Genomic DNA, 25,047 nt, shown 5'->3' with positions numbered 1-25,047 from the left:
GCTCATCACACCACTTCAGCAAGTAATCCGATAACATTACAAACCACCAGAGTGCACGTCACGAAACTCTCACAAAAACTGTAAAACTTAAATGGTCAAAATTACACACAAAAGTACTCGATACGGCTTAAAAGGTATAACCACATATTTTTCAGTCACCCCGAGCTCTCGGGTTGACTCTCGAGCCACTCCATTACATCCAGCCATCTTTCGGGATCCAACTGCATGGGATCGAAGGTGGAATTATCTTCAGGAATCATTGCAGCTCCCTGAATTTCAGCTTTTGATTTCAGTTTCCTATCATTGTGGACCTTCTGATGCCTGTTAAGAGTTGACGACTGTGCAAATGCCTTCCCACACACAGAGCACAGGAATGGCTTCTCGCCCGTGTGTATTCTCTGATGAGTTTGAAGAGTTGATGAGTGTGCAAATGTCTTCCCACACACAGGGCACAGGAATGGCTTCTCGACCGTGTGCGTTTTCTTATGATCTTGAAGAGTTGATGACTGTGCAAATGTCTTCCCACACACAGGGCACAGGAATGGCTTCTCGCCCGTGTGCGTTTTCTTATGATGTTGAAGAGGTGACGTCTGAAGACGTCACCACGAACTCTCCCGACGCAAAGTCGCCTAACTGTCGACACAGCAATTGTGCTCGCCAGTCTGCGTTGTCTCGCGGTTGAAGGGCGATCAGCAGAGCGATTAGTCGAGCGTCCAACCTCATCAAGTTCCCTCTCGAAATGGCATTGAGCACCGCTTCTGAGCCGCCTCATAACTCCCCCCCTAGGATCCAATCCTTTGTCTTTCAGGATATTTGCATTCGATTGTTAATTTTGGAAGGTACAATCCGCATGTCTATTAACATACCGAAGAGTAATGTGTCCATTGTGCGTCATGCATGAATATGTAAGTGCATCTCAGTGTGTAATTGTGCGCTTATTTTTAATAAATGGAAAAACACGTTCCCCATGCCCTCCATTGTCCTCGATTTAAAGTGAATGCTGCCCCGTGGCGTTGCCAATAACCGCCGAGCTTCGGGAGTGAGCACGTACAGACGCCTAGTGACCACACTTGCAACACAATCACTCTAACATCAGTAACCAAAATCCGATCTGGTACGTGGTCTCCGCTTGGTCTGGTTTGTATCCGTCATCACTCAGGAGACAAACAGCGAGGCATGGTTTGGCCAGCCACCAGCAGCTTTTAAAGTCGCCAAAGGGAATTTAATAGTTGCTTTCAAACAACACTATCACCAATGGTGGTTTACAGGCTAGGCTGTTAAGCGGACAATCAGTCTTTTTGGGCAAGGCGTATGGGAAAATACACACCTCTGTTATCCCATAAACATAATGCACAGCATCGGTAAGGCTGTCTTGTTGGGGAGATGTAGTTTGGGTAAGGTGCTGTCACTGGAGTTAGGCGATGTGACTGGGTTATCACACGGATTCCGAAAAGCAGCTTAGACGATACGATCCACTGCGCTCCATGTCCCCACATAAACGACGACATTCTGAGTTTTTAAATAGTGGAATATATATTTGTAAATACGTGTTTTAAATAATGTTTATTGTATTTATGTTACAATGTGTGATTGTTATACTCTTTATTTGTGTATACTGTATATACTTATATGGCTATTCGATTCCATTGATACGACACATGCATCCAACAGTGGAAAGTGTGATTCTAATACGACGAGTGGGATTCGAATTATTGTAATTCGATTCTAATCCTGCATATCCTACCCCCGGTTGGCATATTAACTTACCATACGTACAACCACAGTGTGATTCTAATGAGCTCAGTGCGATTCTAATGATTAGTATGCGATTATAATCCCATACCTCCAATTATGTGGTTCTGCACTATAACAGTTAATCGTATTTTAAAGCGTAACAATGGATAGTTTGTAGTTCATATGTTATAATATTATATTTCACTATGTTAGAGTTTAACATGTGAGAGTTTACAATGTCAGAGTTGATCAAATGCGACGATCAAGAGCGTCAATCTTGATCGACGCAGAAGCAAATACAGCAGCAGCAACATCACATTTCGAGGGCGACGCAGCTACTTCTGATTCTGCTGCTTCCGCTGCTCAGATATTTGTTGCCAGGCCCTGCTCTCGCGGGACCGCACACGTCTTTGGAAATTATTGAGATGATGATGTCTGAGCTGATAATTAATTTAATAAAGAGTACTTTGTTTGTGTGTAGGTCTGTGTCATCGGGGATCATGCGAACACTGCTTATGAATGAACTCGAACACCTTTATGACCGACATTCTACTAATTTTCGTTATGAATGAACTCGCACACCAGCATGCCGTCCATGGAGACGTGATCAACGTCAATACATAATAATGGTAATAAGCCGGATAAACCGAAAAGTACCCATTGTACCCATCAAACAGTCAGCTGGGTTGCCCCATGGGGGTATTGACCCATGGGCGAAACTGTAGGGGGCGCTACGCAACTGGCCGTGCTCCCGGCAGGTGAAGCTGCCAGCTCAGTCCGCTAAGACTCACTGTATAGCGACCCCTGCCTACTCGAAAGGTAAAGTTGTTTGGGCTGTTTTTATATATAGTATAAATTGATTATCTTTCATTTAATTTTATTTTCATTTTCTTGTTTTATTTAATTTAAATTTATGAATGATGCCCTGACTGGTGAGCATTTTAAATTTAGTTGTACTGGTGACAATGACAATAAACGATTATCTATCTATTATCTATTATCTAATCGCAGCACCCAGCACCCATTTTTTACATAAATATACGTAATATTAGCGTAACTACCATTCGCATACTTGCATACACAGCACACTCACACAGCGCAGGGTCTGTGCCCACAGTGCACTGCACCACTGCGGCGCAGACCTTGCCAGACGTATGCTTTCGCTCTCTTTGCCGGCGGTAGTATTTATTTATATCGAATCAATGTGAGCTTTCGCTTTTTGCCAGCTGTTTTATTTTTATCGAATCAGAGTGAGCTGTCAGGGCGGGGCCGTAAATAAATAAATAAACGTCCAGATACGCACGCAGACGACCAAACCAGCGTAGTTGTTTAAGATGCATTATTCTAATCATTTTAATCCGATCCTAATCCTAAAACATCTTGGCTGTCTCCCCCATCAACATGTGGTCCTAGAGGGGAAAGGTCCCCGTTATAAATAGTTTAGCAACCTTCCGGTCCCTCGAAGTATACCGGAGATCACTTGCACTCTAAAACATGTAAACTGTAACACTCTAAAGACTACACTTAACATTAGACGACTATAAAATAGTTTTTTTAATACGTCATTTATAACACCATAAGCGTAATCCGCGATGTCTACCGCAGACATCGTTTCGGGCGCTTGTGTTGCCTCCGAAACGTCGTGATTTATTTTGCTTTAATTCTACCTACGTGACTTTATCGAAAGAACCAAATAGTATTAATTCCTGCAGTCGTGAAAGCTTCAAAACAATGTTTGAATATCATTACAATTATTAGAATCACAATGTGATCGTATTAGAATCACACTTTGCGCATGTATGTGTAATGTACGTGCAAGCGAACTGTGCTTGTATGTATGTAATATGGCCTTTGGATATGCGAACAGGAGGTCGTATATGGGGGGGGGGAGTGCAGGATTAGGATCGGATTAAAATGATTAGAATAACACTATGGTGGTATTAGAATTACACTGAGCTAGAATGTACGTTATATGTAGATGCACATCTGGAGTCGAGAATGCAAAATTTGAGGTGCGCGGTTTTGATCGCATTAAAATTATTATAATAACAACGTGGTCCTATTAGAATCACGCTATCTACTGCTGCTGATGTTCGGGTGGCGGCCTTCGATTGGGGCTCAGATCTTCCTTTACTCGCCTGGTTGGTGCCACGGGACGCAGCGTCTCATCCGACAGGCGTTGTAGCAGCTGGGTGATGGCACCCGTGAGTTTGTCAACTTTCTCTTCAAGTTGAGGCCGTCTCGCTCGTGTTTACTTTGTTTAATCATAACTGTGTGTTGGTTAGTGCCATCGGGGCTTAGTGAATACTACTCATGAATGAACTCATACTTCTTTCGGATATGAATTGAAATAATGTTGGTAGAACAAGTCGCCTGCCTTTTCAAGACGAAATTGTTATCTTCAAGTGTGTTCGTAAATATACTGCTAAAATACACAGCATAGGCAAGGCTGCTTTGTTGGGGAGATGTAGTTTGGGTAAGGCGCTGTGACCGGTTGATGACACGGATTCTGAGTTAAACACTCGCTGCTTTGCCCCGTCGACAGCAGCGAAGGCTGTCATATACCGCCCCATTTACGAGTTGGCTGTATGATGTGTATAGTTGAAGGTGCTAGGTGTTGTTTTCTTCTAACAGCAACGAACGTGCGTGTGTTGTCTGTGTTTAGGATTTGTGCATTGATGTTTTTTTTATTGCGGCGTTTTTTGTTGAGTTCTGTCACTTGAGTGTTGCAGTTTGTTTAAGAATTCGTCACGTGAGCGTGGTGTTATGCTTGTGGGAATTTCTCTTTGTCACAATTTGTGATTGTTATAATAATTGTAACGATTCATAATCTCATGAGTTTATAATGGGTTTGTGCGTGTATTTATATAAATAAATTCCGTCTTTTGTTATTCGATGAAATCTAGCAGTGAAAATCGTGATTGTAATATGACCATGTTGTAATTGTAATAATTTGTATACGATCCTTGCACGTACACTATACATACATATTAGCGATTCGTATACGACCACACTGTGATTCTAATGCTTCTAATAATATTATAATACCTTATCTCCGATTATATGGTTGTAAATTTAAACACTAGTTTATAATCGTTTAATGTTTAGTGTTATCGTTTATAGTATTACAGTTTACATGTTATAGAGTACAGTTTAACCCCGACATACTTCGGGATTAGTGACTGGTACGTTTGTAATAAAAGACTTGACCACGATCTCTGGCTCAGTGTCCTTTATTTGGTCCGTACTGTATTACCCACACGGCTGTCTCCTCTTTGCTCAGTCCCCACAGTGCTGACTCCGATGTCTCTCCAGACTCCACCAGCAGCCCCTCTGTTGGTCTCTGTCGCTCTTGTAGCCCCCACAGCAGCTCCGCTGCTGTTACTCACTCTCAGCCCCCTTGGCTGAAATCGCTGCTGCTCACTCCGCAGCGCTGACAGCCTCGTGCTGTCTCTCTCTCTTCGTCGCTCCTGCGACTCTCTGCAGCCACACCGCTGCCTCTAACACACAGCCTTCCTGGCTGTACTCTCCTCTCTCTTCGTCGCTCCTGCGACTCTCTGCAGCCACACCGCTGCCTCTAACACACAGCCTTCCTGGCTGTACTCTGGGGTCGGCTCCCGCTCGCCGGCGGTGCCCCCCTCCTCTCGTTCGCCCTCGTGGCCTCACCCTTTTCCATTCACAACCCGACTGCCTTCTCTTTCCGGTTTACCCGCTTAAGGACCCCAACCTTTCCCCCACGTCACCTGGCTCCGCCTCCTCGTGACGTCACATCCGGAAGGTCGCTTTCGCCCGCATTACACCACCCTCCCCCATAGAAAAAACCCAGCCGACCTCGGCTGAACAATACCAAAGCGTAATGCGGTGAACCGACCTTCCCCCTTAAAGGACACTAAGCATGTAATATAACAACAAGAACAACAACAGCACAAAGCACAACAACGCACATCCGCATGTCGTACACGACAGCCACCCGGCCCCAGGGTAGTGGAGACGATGTAATTCCGGCCCGCTTAAGAAAACCCCAATAATTACCCAAATAACCGCGATGGACGCCCCAGTATTTACATTTTAACAACAATATTATTTACACGTGAAAACAACAACAACAAAAAAAATTTCTGCTCTTACCCACCAGCAGTCCCCCCTTGAGGACCAGCACAGACCTCAGACGTACACAGCATGTACCCACAGTCACTCTCAACAAACCAACAAAACCCCTAATCGCACACCCTCGCGTGGAGAGAGCCACGCTCCCCAGCGGTAACGTTTAATTCGCCGTAACCCTCACCGTGGTCGTCAACCCACGGCAACATCCATTTACCATACTCTCAGCTAGTGCCATTTCGGGGATGAGCAGCACTCGGCCATGCTCCTCCCTTACTATCCCATCAGCGATGGACACACACCAGCCTTGCCAAAAATAATGACGTTGCAACGTCAACAAAGTCTTCTGCACCCCTAAATGCAATAGTGTGTCACAATGGAGAGTTCTAATCAACTCGAATCGCAAGGACGTTGGTAGCACCACACGCCAGCTTTCCTGGAACCCTTCTTGCCACATAAGCAGACCATCTCGGAGAGCGGTTCGCGGCCCCACAGCCGTACTCGGACTCCCATTGTCCCTCATAGACCGCTTCCGCATGGACAACAACAACTCATTCATCATTTGTTCCCGAATCCAGACAGACCGCGGCAGATTCAAAACCCCGTCAGTCGGTCCCGGTTCCATCGGAGTATCCGACTTCTCGACGGCCAACGTAAGCGGCTGAGGGGGGTTTAGAATCGGCGAACACCTATGCGTCCCCGACGCACATTTACAAGAGGCGTGCCCTGGTAATCTGGAAAGTGCGTCAGCGTTCGCATGGCGCACTCCCTTCCGATGTTGAATTTGGAAGGAGAATGCCTGTAGCGTGTCCAACCAACGTGCCCACTGTCCCGATGGCTGGTCCATTTTAAGTGCATATTGCAAGGCCGCATGATCCGTACGCACAATAAAAGAACGACCGTAAAGGTACGGTCGAAATTGCCGTAGGAAAAACCAACCGCCAAAAGTTCTCTACGAGTGACACAGTAGCGTGTTTCCGCAGGCGACAAGACTCGGCTACCATACGCCACGACGCGCTCTACGCCCCCTTTAGACTGTGATAATACCGCCCCATTACCTGTGTCACTCGCGTCCGTATCAAGAATGAAAGGGCGATCAAAATCGGGATAATCCAATGTCGGAGCCGTAGCCAATAGATCACGCAGACTCCGAAAGGCCGCCTCTTCCGGCTGTCCCCAAACAAATTTCCGTCCTTTACCCATAAGGAGATGCAAGGGCCTCGCAATCGTCGCAAAACCCGGCACAAATCTTCGGTAATACGAGGCAAATCCCAAAAACCGCCGAACATCCCCCACGGTGGCCGGAGTCGGCCAATCCCGGACGCACGCCGTCTTTTCCGGATCCGTGGACACCCCCTCAGCACTCACAATGTGCCCCAGATAACGGACGGACCGTTGCAGTAGGTGGCATTTCTTTGGTTTAAATTTTAAATTCGCAGAGCGCATCCTCGTGAACACTGTCTCCAGCCGTGTTAAATGTTCCTCAAATGTGCGGCTGAAGACAATGATATCGTCCAAATATATAAGACACGTCTGCCACTGCAACCCCGTCAAACGAGCTCCATCAATCTTTGAAATGCGCTTCATAGCCAAGGGAAGATCAATCCCTCGGCAAGGCCAGATATCAACGACCCCCCCCCACGGGGTAATGTTCTCTTATAGAGACAATAACGCCCTAACCCAAATCCCGTGAGCCCCCAGCACACCAGGTTCAGTCTGCCACCGCACAACTGAACCATGACTCCCCGAGCCATATGAGCACACGGCCCATTAGTTTAAGACATACCACGGAGGTTTCGCCTCCGGGCTGTCAGGTCAGCCATCAGCCATAGGCCGACGTGACCACCACTCGTGCATCACCCAATCAACAATGGCAGGCATAACAGATGGAATATTTGCCCCACCGAGGTTTTTCCCGCGCACTCAAAATGGCGGCCCCCTTCGCCCAGCGCGTTCGCGCAATATCTCGCGCGCACTCAAAATGGCTGCCCTTTCCGCAAAGCGCATCGACGCCATACCCCGCGTGTGCGCAAAATGGCGGCCCAACGTGCGAACACGTGGCCAGTTTTCTCCATTCGTGCACCCCAGCTTCCCTTTGCTGGGGGTCACAAATTGCTTTCCCCGTCTTATTGTAACAATCCCAACAACGATAGACGCACAGCCCCAGCTTGCTGCGCGCAGCAGTCATATCGGGGAATTTTTAACCAATATTTTACCAACCACATTGGTTACACAACCCAACTCGCAAAGCAACTCGTGGCTGCATGCGACCAACCGAATACGCGACGCAACTTGGCGCCAATTTACGGTCCCATTAGCGTTAACCTTTGAGACACCCACAACGGCGTCATCACGCACCCTCAAAGCGCGCTCTCTCTCTCACAAAGCGCCGTTACCCATAATATACACAAAATCGCGTGTACATAACATCCATACGACTTACATATTCATGCATGAAGCATAATGGGCACATTACCCTTCGGTATGTTAATAGACATGCGGATTGTGCCATCCAAAATTAACAATCGAATGTAAATATCCTGAAAGACAAAGGATTGGATCCTAGGGGGGGAGTTATAAGGCGGCTCAAAAGCAGAGCTCAATGCCATTTCGAGAGGGAACTTGATGAGGTTGGACGCTCGACTCGTCGCTCTGCTGATCGCCCTTCAACCGCGAGACAACGCAGCCTGGCGAGCACAATTGCTGTGACGACAGTTAGGCGACTTTGCGTCGGGAGAGTTCGTGGCGACATCTTCAGACGTGTTCCAGACATCGATAACCGTGAATCTCCAAGTAAGTGTCTATTTTCACGGATAAACTCTTAAACGTGTTAGTCGTCAAATTAGCGGGATTTTTTTGCGTCTCGGTTAGACGCGAGTGTCGTTCTTGTTTTAGCAGTTAACAAAATCCAAACGCTAAACATCCTTGCAGACGATAGCGTACTTTTGCCTCGATAACACCGCTGCAGTTACTACGCTCACATGGAACAGAGACGCTCTCCACAGCCCCACGTACACGGAGGCAAGAAGCCATTCAATTGCTCTGTGTGTGGGAAGACATTTTCATGGCCATCACATCTTCAGAGACACCAGAGAACACACACGGGCGAGAAGCCATTCCTATGCCCTGTGTGTGGGAAGGCATTTGCACTCTCATCACATCTTCAGAGTCATCAGAGAACACACACGGGCGAGAAGCCATTCCTGTGCTATGTGTGTGGGAAGACATTTGCACACTCATCACATCTTCAGAAACGCCAGAGAACACACACGGGCGAGAAGCCGTTCCTGTGCTCTGTGTGTGGGAAGACAATTGCACAATCATCAACTCTTCAAGATCATAAGAAAACACACACGGACGAGAAGCCATTCCTGTGCTCTGTGTGTGGGAAGACATTTGCACACTCATCAACTCTTCAAACTCACCAGAGAACACACGGGCGAGAAGCCATTCCTGTGCCCTGTGTGTGGAAAGACATTTGCACCATCATCAAAACTGAACAGGCATCAGAAGGTCCACGATGATAAGAAACTGAAATCAAAAGGTGAAATTCAAGGTGCTGCAATGATTCCTGAAGATAATTCCACCTTCGATCCGATGCAGTTGGATCCCGAGAGATGGCTGGATGTAATGGAGTGGGTCGAGGATCAACCCGAGAGCTAGCGGTAACTGAAATATAATGTTGCATGCGGATATACCTATTAAGCTGTCTTGAGTACTTTTGTGTGTAATTCTGACCCTTTAGTTTTACAGTTCGTTTGAGAGTTTATTGACGTGCAGGTGTTGATTTTTGATGTTGATACTTGGTGAAGTGGTGTGATGAGCAGTGGTTGTGAGATTGTTCAATTCCGAACAATATTGTAGTGTTTAAGTCTTCCTGTTGAGCGAAAGTTGGAATGCTTCTGTAGTTAGATCTTTACTCAACATTTTAAACGGGTTTTTTCAAGTATAAAGCTTTTTTTGGATGGTAATAATCGACTTTAGGTTGTACATTGATAACGCGTTCTTAGGATATATGGCCTTGACTTCAACATAGACGAGCAGTGAACAAACGTGGTGAACTAATAAGGACATCATGGGTAATGATACTTTAACGCTTTGGTATTCCTGGAACGGATCTGTGTGTGGGAAGGCATTTTCACAGTCGTCAACTCTTAAAAGGCATCAGAAGGTCCACAACGATAGGAAACTGAAATCAAAAGCTGAAATGCAAGGTGCTGCAATGAGTCCTGAAGAATTTTCCACCTTCGATCCCATGCAGTTGGATCCCGAGAGATGGCTGGATGTAATGGAGTGGCTCGAGAGTCAACCAGAGAGCTCGGGGTGACTGAAAAAATAGTCACAAACTTTCAAAAAAAATAGTCACAAACTTTCAAATTGTAAACTCACATTGCATACTCTAACATTATAAACTCTAACAATATATGCTTGAAAAAACCCGTTTAAAATGTTGAGAAAAGATCTAACTGAAGATGCATTCCAACTTTAGCTCAACAGGAAGACTTAAACACTACAATATTGTCCGGAATTGAATCATATCACAACCACTGCTCATCACGCCACTTCGGCAAGTAATCCGATAACATTACAAACCACCATTGTGCACGTCATTAAACTCTCACAAAAACTGTAAAACTAAAACGGTCAAAATTACACACAAGTTATCGATACAGGTATAACCACCTGACGTAATATTTGTTCAGTCATCCCTGACTCTCGGTTTGATCGTCGAGCCACTCCATTACATCCATCCATCTCTCGGGATCCAACTGCATGGGATCGAAGGCGGAAAATTCTTCAGGACTCATTGCAGCACCTTGAACTTCAGCTTTTGATTTCAGTTTCCTATCATTGTGGACCTTCTGATGCGTGTTAAGATTTGACGACTGTGAAAATGCCTTCCCACACACAGAGCACAGGAATGGCTTCTCGCCCGTGTGTGCTCTCTGATGAATCTGAAGATGTGATGACTGTGCAAATGTCTTCCCACACACAGAGCACAGGAATGGCTTCTCGCCCGTGTGTGTTCTCTGGTGACTCTGAAGATGTGATGACCGTGCAAATGTCTTCCCACACACAGGGCACAGGAATGGCTTCTCGCCCGTGTGTGTTTTCTGGTGACTCTGAAGATGTGATGACTTTGCAAATGTCTTCCCACACACAGGGCACAGGAATGGCTTCTCGCCCGTGTGTGTTCTCTGGTGTCTCTTAAGACATGATGGCCATGAAAAGGACTTCCCACACACAGAGCAATTCAATGGCTTCTTGCCTCCGTGTGCGTGGGGCTGTGGAGAGCGTCTCTGCTCCATGTGAGCGTAGTAACAGCAGCGGTGTTATCGAGTCAAAAGTACGCTATCGGCCGCAAGGATGTTTAGCGTTGAGTTTTAGATTTTGTTAACTGCTAAAACAAGAACGACACTCGCGTCTAACCGAGATGCAAAAAAATCTCGCTAATGTGACGGCGAACACGTTTAAGAGTTTAATCGCGAAAATAGACACTTACTTGGAGATTCACGGTATATCGATGTCTGGAACCCGTCTGAAGATGTCGCCACGAACTCTCCCGACGCAAAGTCGCCTAACTGTCGACACAGCAATTGTGCTCGCCAGGCTGCGTTGTCTCGCGGTTGAAGGGCGATCAGCAGAGCGACGAGTCGAGCGTCCAACCTCATCAAGTTCCCTCTCGAAATGGCATTGAGCTCTGCTTCTGAGCCGCCTTATAACTCCCCCCCTAGGATCCAATCCTTTGTCTTTCAGGATATTTGCATTCGATTGTTAATTTTGGAAGGTACAATCCGCATGTATACTAACATATCGAAGGGTAATGTGCCCATTGTGCTTCATGCATGCATATGTAAGTGCATCTCAGTGTGTAATTATGCGCTTATTTTGAATAAATGGAAAAACACGTTCCCCATGCCCTCCATTGTCCTCGATTTGAAGTGAATGCAGCCCCGTGGCGTTGCCAAAAATCGCCGAGCTTCGGGAGTGAGCACGTACAGACGCGTAGTGACCACACTTGCAACACAATCACTCTAACATCAGTAACCAAAATCCGATCTGGTACATGGTCTCCGCTTGGTCTGGTTTGTATCGGTCATCATTCCGGAGACAAACAGCGAGGCATGGTTTGTCCAGCCACCACCTCGTTTGCCAAAGCGACTTTAATAGCTGCTCTCAAACAACACTATCACCAATGGTGGTTTACAGTCTAGGCTGTTAAGCGGACAATCAGTCGTTTTTGGCAAGGCTTATGGAAAAATACACACCTCTGTTATCCCATAAACATAATACACAGCATCGGTAAGGCTGCCTTGTTGGGGAGATGTTATTTGGGTAAGGTGCTGTCACTGGAGTTAGGCGATGTGACTGGGTTATCACACGGATTCCGAAAAGCAGCTTAGACGATACGATCCACTGCGCTCAATCTCCCCACATGAACGACGACATTCTGAGTTTTAAAAAAGTGGAACATATATTTGTAAAAACGTTTTTTAAATAATGTGTATTGTATCTATGTTACAATGTGTGATTGTTATACTATTTATTTGTGTATACTGTATAGTAATACGATGAGTGGGATTCGAATAATTGTAATTCGATTCTAATCCTGCATATCCTACCCCCGGTTGGCATATTAAATTACCATACGTACAACCACAGTGTGATTCTAATTAGCTCAATGCGATCATAATTATTAGTATGCGATTATAATCCCATACCTCCAATTATGTGGTTCTGCACTATAACAGTTAATCGTATTTTAAAGCGTAACAATGGATAGGTTGTAGTTCATAGGTTATAATATTATATTTCACTATGTTAGAGTTTAACATGTGGGAGTTTACAATGTCAGAGTTGATCAAATGCGACGATCAAGAGCGTCAATCTTGATCGACGCAGAAGCAAATACAGCAGCAACATCACATTTCGAGGGCGACGCAGCTACTTCTGATTCTGCTGCTTCCGCTGCTCAGATATTTGTTGCCAGGCCCTGCTCTTGCGGGACCCCACACGTCTTTGGAAATGATTGAGATGATGATGTCTGAGCTGATAATAATTTAATAAAGAGTACTTTGTTTGTGTGTAGGTCTGTGTCATCGGGGATCAGCGAACACTGCTTATGAATGAACTCGCACACCTTTATGACCGACATTCTACTAATTTTCGTTGATCGAGTCGAACAAGGCACGTGCCATGTCCAGACGAATTCTTATCAACAACAGTGTCCTTAAAAATGATGCTAAAATAAATGTAACACTGGATTAAACGTGCACCTCTTAACCCCTTCCTCGCATTTACAACTAACGATTTGCATTTGCACATAACATACATTCAAGCACAGTAAAAGCTAATGCGTCCATATTGTAATTCTAAGAATTTGAATGCGATTCTAACCCTGCACCCCCACAGTTCGCAAACCCAACCCCCGGGCCGATTGCACGTACACTTTACATATATACGAGTAGAGAGCGATTTTAATGCTTCTAATGCGATTTAAATACCGTACCTCCGTTTATGGTGCACTAAATTATAAATCCAGTTGATATATTTTTTGTCGTTTAATGTTTAGTGTGCCCTGTTCTCGTTGGACCCGACACGGATTTGGAAATAATTGCTATGATCATGTCTGAGCTGGGATGAGCGACTAATGTTTACTTTGTTTAATCATAATTGTGTGTAGGTTAGTGCAATCGGGGCTTAGTGAATACTACTCATGAATGAAGTCATACTAATTTCGGATATAAATTTAAATCATGTTGGTAGAACAAGTCGCCTGTCTTTTCTAGACGAATTGTTATCTTCAAGTGCGTCCGTAAATATACTGCTAAAATACACAGCATAGGGAAGGCTGCCTTGTTCGGGAGATGTAGTTTGGGTAAGGCGCTGTGGCCGGGTGATGACACGGATTCTGAAACAATGGAGTTAAACACTCGCTGCTTGGCCCCGTCGACAGCAGCGAAGGTTGTCATATACCGCCCCATTTAAGAGTTGGCTCTTTGGGGCTGTATAATGTGTATAGTTGAAGGTGCTAGGTGTTGTCTTCTTCTAACAGCTACTAACGTGCGTGTGTTGTCTGTTTTTAGGATTTGTTAATTGATGTTGTTCTTTTTATTGCGGCGTTTTTTTGTTGAGTTCTGTCACCTTGAGTGTTGCAGTTTGTTTAAGAATTCGTCACGTGAGCGTGGTGTTTTGCTTGCTGGAATTTCTCTTTTTCACAATTTGTGATTGTTGTAATAATTGTAACGATTCATAATCTCATGAGTTTATAATAGGGTTGAGCGTGGATTTATATAAATATATTCCGTCTTTTGTTATTCGATGACATCTAGCAGTGAAAATTGTGATTGTATTATGACCATGTTGCAATTGTAATACATTTTATCCGATCCTTGCATGTACACAATACATACATATTAGAGATTCTTATACGATCACACTGTGATTCTAATGCTTCTAATGATATTATAATACCTTACCTCCATTTATATGGTTATAATTTTAAACACTAGTTTATAATCGTTTAATGTTTAGTGTTATCGTGTATAGTATTACAGTTTACATGTTATGAGTACAGTTTATCCCCGACATACTTCGGGATTAGGGACTGGTACGTTGATGAACGATTAACTACGGGGACTTTACTTCTCAAGGAACACGTGTTAATCGGGCAGACAGCCAAGATTCTGCCGGTTAAGGGCACACTTGTGTGACGGAGATCCTCCACCTGAAATTATCTTAACATGTTTTTTCTAGGAACATTATAAAATAAAGAACGGACAAACATTTGTTAAAAATACGTTTTTATTCATCTGCAATCATTTTTACGTCAAAACTCGAAGGGAATATTTATTATGTCCTATGTTCACACATTTCCAGTACCATGCAAACCATTTCTGTTCCAGGAATACCAAAGCGTTAACGTATCATTCCCCATGATTTCCTTATTAGTTCACCACATTTGTTCACTGTGCGTCTATGTTGAAGTCAAGGCCATATATTCAACGAACGCGTCATCAATGTACATCCTGGAATCGGCTATCTAAAGTCGATTAATACCAATCAAAAAAAGCTATATACTTGAAAAAAAAACTGTTTAAAATGTTGAGTAAAGATGTACCTACAGACGCATTCCAACTTTAGCTCAACAGGAACACTTAACGACTACAATTGAACCCTCTCACAACCAGTGCTCTTCACACCACTTCGGCAAGTAATCCGATAACATTACAAACCACCACTGTGCACGTCATTAAACTCTAAAAAAAACTGTAAAACTAAAATTACACACAAAAGTACTCGATACTGCTTAATAGGTATAGCCACATGACATAATATGTTTTCAGTCACTCCGAGCTCTCTGGTTGACTCTCGAGCCACTCCATTACATCCAGCCATCTCTCGGGATCCAACTGCATGGGATCGAAGGTGGAAACTTCTTCAGGACTCATTGCAGCACCTTGAATTTCAGCTTTTGATTTCAGTTTCCTATCATTGTGAACGTTCTGATGCCTGTTCATGGTTGATGACCGTGCAAATGCCTTCCCACACACAGGGCACAGGAATGGCGTCTCGCCCGTGTGTGTTCTCTGATGGTTCTGAAGAGTTGACGAGTGTGCAAATGTCTTACCACACACAGGGCACAGGAATGGCTTCTCGCCCGTATGTGTTTTCTGATGGCGTTGGCAATTTGCTGAAAGTGAAAATGCCTTCCCACACACAGAACACAGGAACGGCTTCTCGCCCGTGTGTGTTTTCTGATGAGTTTGAAGAGTTGATGCCCGTGTAAAGGCCTCCCCACACACAGAGCACAGGAATGGCTTCTCGCCCGTGTGTGTTCTCTGATGACTCTGAAGATGTGATGACTGTGCAAATGCCTTCCCACACACAGAGCCCAGGAATGGCTTCTCGCCCGTGTGTGTTCTCTGGTGTCTCTTAAGATATGATGGCCATGAAAATGACTTCCCACACACAGAGCAATTGAATGGCTTCTTGCCTCCGTGTGCGTGGGGCTGTGGAGAGCGTCTCTGCTCCATGTGAGCGTTGTAACAGCAGCGGTGTTATCGAGTCAAACGTATGCTATCGGCCGCAAGTATGTTTAGCGTTGAGTTTTGGATTTTGTTAACTGCTAAAACAAGAACGACACTCTAACCGAGATGCAAAAAAATCTCGCTAATGTGACGGCGAACACGTTTAAGAGTTTATCCGCGAAAATAGACACTTACTTGGAGATTCACGGTATATCGATGTCAGGAACCCGTTTGAAGATGCCGCCACGAACTCTCCCGACGCAAAGTCGCCTAACTGTCGACACAGCAATTGTGCTCGCCAGGCTGCGTTGTCTCGCGGTTGAAGGGCGATCAGCAGAGCGACGAGTCGAGCGTCCAACCTCATCAAGTTCCCTCTCGAAATGGCATTGAGCTCTGCTTCTGAGCCGCCTTATAACTCCCACCCTAGGATCCAATCCTTTGTCTTTCAGGATATTTGCATTCTATTGTTAATTTTGGAAGGTACAATCCGCATGTTTATTAACATACCGAAGGGTAATGTGCCCATTGTGCTTCATGCATGAATATGTAAGTGCATCTCGGTGTGTAATTGTGCGCTTATTTTTAATAAATGGAAAAACTTTGTCCTCGATTTAAAGTGAATGCAGAGAAATTAGCATGTAACTTTAGAAACGGAAGAGAGCGGCCTTCTCGACGACGGAGTGAAACCCAATAGGTAATATTCTTTTACAGCGTTACAATGGATAGGTTGTAGTTCATAGGTCATAATATTATGTTTCACTATGATAGAGCTTAACATGTGAGAGTATGCAATATCAGAGTTGATCAAATGCGACGACCAAGGGCGTCAATCGGGTGAGTTTGATCAGAGGCTTTAATCAAAGGCGTCATCCCATCACGGAACACCACCTCCCTGCGTTTATCACAGCAACAGAAGCATCTACAACAGCAACAACAGCAGCGACAACAACAGCAGCAACATCACATTTCGAGGGCGACGCAGCTACTTCTGATTCTGCTGCCCAGCTGTTTGTAGTCGGGACCTGCTCTCGCAGGACCCCACACGTCTTTGGAAATGATTGCGATGATCATGTCTGAGCTGAGAATTAAGTCACTCAAGATTACTTTGTTTAACCATAACTTTAGGTAGGTTAGTGTCATAGGGGCTCTGTGAATACTACTCATGAATGAAATCACACTCCTGTATGAATAATTTTGGTTGATCGAGTAGAACAAGGCACGTGCCATGTCCAGACGAATTCGTATCAACAACAGTGTCCTTAAATATGATGCTAAAATAAATGTTAACACTGGATTAACCACTCCCTCGCATTTACGACTAACGATTTGCATTTGCACATAACAAACATTCAAGCACAGTGCCCTGTACCCCCCACAGTTCACATATCCGACCCCCGGTTCGATTTAACAGATAATTTACATACATATCTGTAGAGTGCGATTTTAATACTTCTAATGAGATTTAAATACCGTACTTCCGTTTATGGTGCTATGAATTATAAAACCAGTTGATATTTTTTTTGCCGTTAAATGTTTAGTGTTATTGTTTATAGTGTTATCAGTTTTCATATTTTTGCAGGACCAGCAGCATCAAAGGGAGGGGATAGGGGGAAGAATTAATAAAAAAGGAATGTTAACAGTATGTAGCTGCAGCAACCAAACCACCACGTTGCTGGTCCTGCATAAAGCACGGATAAAACATGACTTTAAACCCCCCGCCAAACCTCATACGCATTTCACAAGTAGTACTAGTCGCATATCTGCATTTCCCATAAATATGCTAAAATTCGTAGTTGTATGGTGAATATGCAGCAGTGTGGTGTGCAGTAGGGTAGGTAGAATAATACATAGAGTAATATTACAATGTATAAGGTGTATAGTAATACAGTATGTGGTTTAATGTTCGGTTTGTCTGTGGCAGTATGTAGTACGGGGTAGACCCGTGTGATGTGGGAGAATAAGGTTTGACTAGAGGCGTGTTATATTTTTTGCGACATAGAATTGTGGTGTATTACTTACTGTTTGTAGCTCAGCTTATTGGAGAGTATGTTTAGTATACTGATGATACTATGTAGTTTATACTTTGGTTGTTTACGTGGTGGTTTGTTTGCTGCAGCTACATACTGTTAACATTCCTTCCCTCTATTAATATTTCCCCCTATCCACTCCCTTTGATGCTGCTGGTCCTGCATAATGCACGGGCAAAACATGACTTTAAACCCCCCGCCAAACCTCTTACGCATTTCACAAGTAGTACTATTTGGAGTATTTGCATATCTGCATTTCCCATAAATATGCTAAAATTCCTCTTGATATGCAAATTATTTTGTAAAGGCGATCTTCCTCCTCCCTCCCAGCTTAAATAGACGCTCCAAGCCTAGGACGTGTCAATCAGACTCTGTCTTATCGACAGACCTGTTCTTCACCTGAGGACTGCTGCTTGCGTTGTGGCCGAAACGTCGTGAGAATTATTTGATTATGTTTTATTTTTATTATTTTATTATATCCATTCTACTTGACTTTACCGAAAGAACCAAGAAGATGAATCCCTGCAGTCACGAAAGCTTTAAATCAAAATTTATGTTACATACTCATGAGCATAGTGTGATTCTTAGAGGACCACGGTGTGAATCTAAGAAGTCGAATGAGATTCGAATATCACACTTCAATGTACGGTGTTCTGATCTGTAACACTAGTTAATAATGCTATTGTATAGCCTTATAATGTATAGCTCATAGGTTATATTGTTAGAGTTTACTATAACACTAGTTTACAGTAATTTGTATATTCTTCAAATGTATATTTTAATATTTAAGTGATATTGTTGGAATTCATAATCTTAAAGTTCAGTGTGAGAGTTTACAATGTAAGAGTATAGCAAAAGGCGTCGATCGATGGCTACGATCTGGTAGGTTGCATCAGAGTTTTTCATAAAAGGCGTTATCCCATCACTGGACATCAATATGCTGCCTATATAACAGTAACAGAAGCAACTACAGCAGCTACGAAACCGTCCGATAGCAAAGCAGCGACTTCTGCTTCTGCTCCAACTGCTGCCCGAATGTTTGTGGCCGGCCCTGCTCTCGTGGGACCCCACACGTTCATGGAAATAATTGAGATGATCCTGAGCTGAGATTTGAGCGACTTAAGTTCACTTTCATTAAACAAAACTGAGTGCAGGTTAGTGCCATCTGGGCTTAGCGAATACTACTCATGAATGAACTCATACTCCATTATGAAAGACATTGTAATCATGCCTTTTCGTGACGAATTGTTACCTTCAATAGCGTCCTCAAATATACGGCTAAAATACACAGCAGAGGGAAGGCTGCCTTGTTGAGGAGATGTAGTTTTGGTAAGGCGCTGTGACTGGAGTTAAACATTCGCTGCTTGGCCCCGTCGACAGCAGCGGAGACGATCCGATCCACTGCGCTCCATCTCCCCACAAGGTCCACGAAATTCTCATTTTTTCTCAATGAACGTATGTTTTTCAAATCATATGAAATGCAATTATGTTATAATATGTGATTGTTATACACTTTATATGTTTACATATATATATAAAATCGCGAATCTGTCTGTGTGTGTGTGTCGCCGGACCATACGCACTTTCATTGGACGCCGGTTGCCCCTGGCAACGGGTAGCGACGCCTTCGCCGCTTTCATTGGACGGCGGTTGCCCCTGGCAACGGGTAGCGACGGGCCGCGGGGTGGACGCCATTTTTAATTCCCGTTAAAAATAGGTGCACGCATTAACACGCGACTCTGAGGTAAATTCACTCCCCCCCCACCACAATGTGTGCTATTACTATTACAGGGTCGGTCGATTATTAAATTATAGCGATTACACAGTATTATTGTAGCGCGGGGGAGGGGGGACCGGCACCCGTACCCAGCGTCAGCCGGGTGGGAAAATCAGGTGAAGCGGGAGGCTCTGCACGGTGCTAGGCCTCGACACCCACCACGCCACTCTGAGGTAAATTCATACAAATTTCACGTCCTCTACAGAGTGGTGAGGGAGGCAGAGTGGCGAGGGAGGGAGAGTGGCGAGGGAGGGACTCTGCCTCAAAACGAGTAACTGGTGTGGCGTATTCACATCGCCACTGGGGAGACAAAGGCGGCCGGGCGTGGTGGATACAAGTCCCGGGCGAAGCCGGGTAGTACAGCTAGTACCGTATATAGCTATTCGATTAAATTAACATGACATTCATCCAACAGTGTACAGTTTGATTCTAATACGACTACAGTGGGATTTTAATAATTGTAATGAGATTCAAATCTTGCAAATCCTACCCCCGGTTCGCATTCACTTAACATGCATATGGCCACAGTGTGATTCTAACATTATCACAGTGCGATTATAATTATTATTATGCTATTTTCATCACGAACCTCCGTTTCTTTTGTTCAAAACTAATAATACCGTACCTATGTTTTTGGTGTTATAAATGATGATACTAGTTAATAGATTATAGTATTTAAATTATTTTTGTTATCGTTGATAGTGTTACAGTTCACATGTCATGCTTGATGATTTGGGACCGTAACGTTGCGAATAGATTTATAATGGGGACCTTTCCCCTCCAGGGACACATGTTAATGGAGAGAGAGCCAAGATGCTGCCGGTTAAGGGCAGATTTGTGTGACGAAGATCCTCCACCTGAAACTCGCTTAAAAAACGTTTTTGCTATGAACATTGTAAAATAAATAAACGGACAAACATTTGTTAAAATACGTTTTTATTAATCTGCAATCATTTTTATGTTAAAACTCCAACCGCATATGTATTAAGTCCGATGTTCAAACAGTTACAGTACAATGCAAACCATATCCGTTCCAGGAATACCAACGCGTTAAAGTAACATGTATGTATGTAACATGTATGCATGTAACATGTATGTATGTAATATGGACGTGCCAAAAAATGGTGGGATATGTGAAGCGGAAGGTGCAGGATCAGGATGTAGATGCGCATTGGGAGTCGTAAATGCAAACTGGGAGGTGCTCGGTTTAGAATAGCATCAAAATGAGTATAATGACAAGTCACGTAGAAGGGAAGTAATAAAATAATAAAAATAAACATAATAAAATAAAATTATTCTCACGACGTTTCGGCCACAACACAAGCAGCCATCCTCAGGTGAAGACCAGGTCTGTCGAGGCGACAGCGTCTAAAATAAAAACCACCACGCTTGGAGCGTCTATTTAAGCTGGGTTGGAAGGGGGGGGGATGCGCATTGGCAAAATAATCTGCATATCAAGAGGAATTTAGCATATTTATGGGAAATGCAGGGATGTGATTAGTGCTATTTGTGAAATGCTAATCATGCATAATGCCCATGCATTATGCAGGATTAGCAGCATCAAAGGGAGGGGATAGGGGTAGCATTAATAAAGGGAAGGAATGTTAATAGTATGTAGCTGCAGTAACTAAACAAAAACGTAAAAAGCTAAAGTATAAACTACATAGGGAGGGGATAGGGGTAGCATTAATACACGTGGTCCTATTAGAATCACGCTATCTACAGCTGCCGATGTTCGGGTGGCGGCCGTCGATTCGGGCTCTGCTCTTCCTTTCCTCGCCTGGATGGTGCCGCGGGACGCAGCATCTCTGAAGGTGATGCTGCTGCTGTTGCTGCTGCTGCTGTTGCTGCTGCTGCTGCTGTTGCTACTGCTGCTGCTGTTGCTGTTGTTGCTGCTGCTGATGCTGCTGTTGCTGTTGCTACTGCTGCTGCTGTTGCTGCTGCTGTTGCTGCTGCTGTTGCTACTGCTGCTGCTGCTGTTGCTGCTGCTGTTGCTGCTGTTGCTGCTGAATATGCTTCAGTTCCAGTGGTGTTCCGTGGGTTAACAAACTTTGATTAAATACTCTTATCAAACGAGTCATTACAATTGTAACGATTTATAATTGCACGGGCTTATGTTGGGTTTGTGCGATTATTTTATACATACATACTGAATATTGCTATTTCATGCCATTGAGATGGAACATTCATCCAGCAGTGGACAGCTTAATCCTAATACCACCAAAGTGTTATTCAAATAATTTTAATCCCATCCTGATCCTGCACCTTCCGTTTCACATATTCCACCCTTGGTTCGCACGTCCATATTACATACATACATGTTACATGCATACATACTACACAGACTTATCTAATGCATACATATTACATACAGACATGTTACATACTCACGAGCATAGTGTGATTCTTAGAGGACCACGGTGTGAAGCTAAGAATTCGAATGAGATTCGAATATTACACTTCAATTTGTTCTAATATGTAACACTAGTTTATGATGTTATTTTATAGTGTTATAATGTATCGCTCATAGCGTAAATTGTTAGATTTCACAACATTATCGGTTACTATAACACTAGTTTCTAGTGTTATTTTAAAGCGTTACAATGTGTCGCTCATAGTTTAAAGGTTATATTGTTAGAGTTTATAATGTTAGAGTATGCAATGTGAGTTTAAAATCTGAGAGTTTGTGAACGTGCCCTGTTCTCGTGGGACCCGACACGGATTTGGAAATAATTGCTATGATCATGTCTGAGCTGGGATGAGCGACTAATGTTTACTTTGTTTAATCATGACTGTGTGTATGTTAGTGTAATCGGTGCTTAGTGAATACTACTCATGAATGAACTCATACTTCTTTCGGATATAAATTGAAATCATGTTGGTAGAACAAGTCGCCTGTCTTTTCTAGACGAATTGTTATCTTCAAGTGCGTCCGTAAATATACTGCTAAAATATACAGCATAGTGAAGGTTGCCTTGTTGGGGAGATGTAGTTTGGCTAAGGCACTGTGACCGGGTGATGATACGGATTCTGAAACAATGGAGTTAAACACTCGCTGCTTGGCCCCGTCGACAGCAGCGAAGGCTGTCGTATACCGCCCCATTTACGAGTTGGATGTAAAATGTGTATAGTTGAAGGTGCTAGGTGTTTTCTTCTAACCGCTACTAACGTGCGTGTGTTGTCTGTTTTTAGGATTTGTCTACTGATGTTGTTCTTTTAATTGCGGCGTTTTTATGTTGAGTTCTGTCACTTGAGTGTTGCAATTTGTTTAAGAATACGTCATGTGAGCGTGGTGTTTTGCTTGTTGGAATTTCGCTTTGTTACAATTTGTGATTGTTATAAAATCGTAAAGATTCAGAATCTCATGAGTTAAGAATGGGTTTGTGCGTGATTCTTATACGACCACACTGTGATTCTAATGCTTCTAATGATATTATAATACCTTATCTCCGTTTATATGGTTATAAATTAAAACACTAGTTTATAATCGTTTAATGTTGAGTGTTATCGTTTATAGTATTACAGTTGACATATTATAGAGTACATTTTATCCCCGACATACTTCGGGAATTAGGGACTGGTACGTTGATGAGCGATTAACTACGGGGACCTTTCCCCTCAAGGAACACGAGTTTAATCGCGTAGACAGCCAAGATGCTGCACACTTGTGTGACGGAGATCCTCCACCTGAAATTATCTTAACATGTTTTTGCTAGGAACATTAGAAAATCAAGAACGGAAAAACATTTGTTAAAAATAAGTTTTTATTCATCTGCAATCATTTAACGTCAAAACTCGAAGGGAATATTTATTATGTCCTATGTTCACACATTTCCAGGACAATGCAAACCATTTACGTTCCAGGAATACCAAAGCGTTAAAGTATCATTCCCCATCATTTCCTTATTAGTTCACCACATTTGTTCACTGTGCGTCTATGTTGCAGTCAAGGCCATATATCCAACGAACGCATCATCAATGTACATCCTGAAATCGGCTATCTAAAGTCGATTAATACCAATCAAAAAATGCTATTTCTTCGACGAAAAAAACGTTTAAAATGTTGAGTAAAGATATACCTACAGACGCATTCCAACTTTAGCTCAACTGGAACACTTAACGACTACAATTGAACCCTCTCACAACCAGTGCTCATCACACCACTTCGGCAAGTAATGCGATAACATTACAAACCACCACTGGGCACGTCATTAAACTCTCACAAACTGTAAAACTAAAATGGCTAAAATTACACACAAAAGTACTCGATACGTCTTAATAGGTATAACCACATGACGTAATATTTTTTCAGTCACCCCGAGCTCTCTGGTTGACTCTCGAGCCACTCCATTACATCCAGCCATCTCTCGGGATCCAACTGCATGGGATCGAAGGTGGAAACTTCTTCAGGATTCATTCCAGCACCTCGAATTTCAGCTTTTGATTTCAGTTTCCTATCATTGTGGACCTTCTGATGCCGGTTCATGTTTGATGAGCGTGCAAATGCCTTCCCACACACAGGGCACAGGAATGGCTTCTCGCCCGTGTGTGTTCTCTGGTGACTCTGAAGATGTGATGAGTGTGCAAATGTCTTCCCACACACAGGGCACAGGAATGGCTTCTCGCCCGTGTGTGTTCTCTGGTGACTCTGAAGATGTGATGACTTTGCAAATGTCTTACCACACACAGGGCACAGGAATGGCTTCTCGCCCGTGTGTGTTCTCTGATGAATCTGAAGATGTGATGACTTTGCAAATGTCTTCCCACACACAGGGCACAGGAATGGCTTCTCGCCCGTGTGTGTTCTCTGATGAATCTGAAGAAGTGATGAGTGTGCAAATGTCTTCCCACACACAGGGCACAGGAATGGCTTCTCGCCCGTGTGTGTTCTCTGGTGACTATGAAGATGTGATGAGTGTGCAAATGTCTTCCCACACACAGGGCACAGGAATGGCTTCTCACCCGTGTGTGTTCTCTGGTGTCTCTGAAGATGTGATGGCCATGAAACGGACTTCCCACACACAGAGCAATTGAATGGCTTCTTGCCTCCGTGTGCGTGGGGCTGTGGAGAGCGTCTCTGCTCCATGTGAGCGGTGTTATTGAGTCAAAAGTACGCTATCGGCCGCAAGGATGTTAAGCGTTGAGTTTTAGATTTTGTTAACTGCTAAAACAAGAACGACACTCGCGTCTAACCGAGATGCAAAAAAATATCGCTAATGTGACGGCGAACACGTTCAATAGTTTAATCGCGAAAATAGACACTTACTTGGAGATTCACGGTATATCGATGTCTGGAACCCGTTTGAAGATGTCGCCACGAACTCTCCCGACGCAAAGTCGCCTAACTGTCAACACAGCAATTGTGCTCGCCAGG

At 43.8% G+C, this 25,047-nt stretch overlaps 1 protein-coding gene across 1 annotated transcript; it reads right to left on the bottom strand.

The window, feature by feature from the left end:
• Positions 1 to 3,811: 3,811 nt before the first annotated feature.
• Positions 3,812 to 24,759, bottom strand: LOC144737830 (uncharacterized). The gene is made up of 3 exons (XM_078620705.1): positions 24,142 to 24,759; positions 15,393 to 15,851; positions 3,812 to 3,922 (listed from the first exon to the last, which is right to left on the bottom strand). Exons 1-3 carry the CDS (start codon positions 24,757 to 24,759, stop codon positions 3,812 to 3,814), a joined length of 1,188 nt encoding a protein of 395 aa, XP_078476831.1.
• Between the last annotated feature and the right edge of the window lie 288 nt (positions 24,760 to 25,047).

The sequence above is a fragment of the Lampetra planeri genome, chromosome 74 (assembly GCF_965212315.1).
Source record: "Lampetra planeri chromosome 74, kcLamPlan1.2.h2, whole genome shotgun sequence".
NCBI lineage: Eukaryota > Metazoa > Chordata > Hyperoartia > Petromyzontiformes > Petromyzontidae > Lampetra > Lampetra planeri.
Note: the sequence above shows the minus strand (reverse complement) of the source record. Positions and strands in the feature narration are given on the sequence as shown.

Bases quoted from the DNA above. Each gene is read 5' to 3' on its own strand.
- LOC144737830 (XM_078620705.1), bottom strand. From the start codon at position 24,759: ATGGAGCAGAGACGCTCTCCACAGCCCCACGCACACGGAGGCAAGAAG. The intron at 15,852-24,141 runs GTCCACAATGAT...CGCTCTCCACAG, and splicing joins ACATGAACCGGCATCAGAAG to CCCCACGCACACGGAGGCAA. The intron at 3,923-15,392 runs GTGTGTGGGAAG...GCCATCACCCAG, and splicing joins AGACGCCATTCCTGTGCCCT to CTGCTACAACGCCTGTCGGA.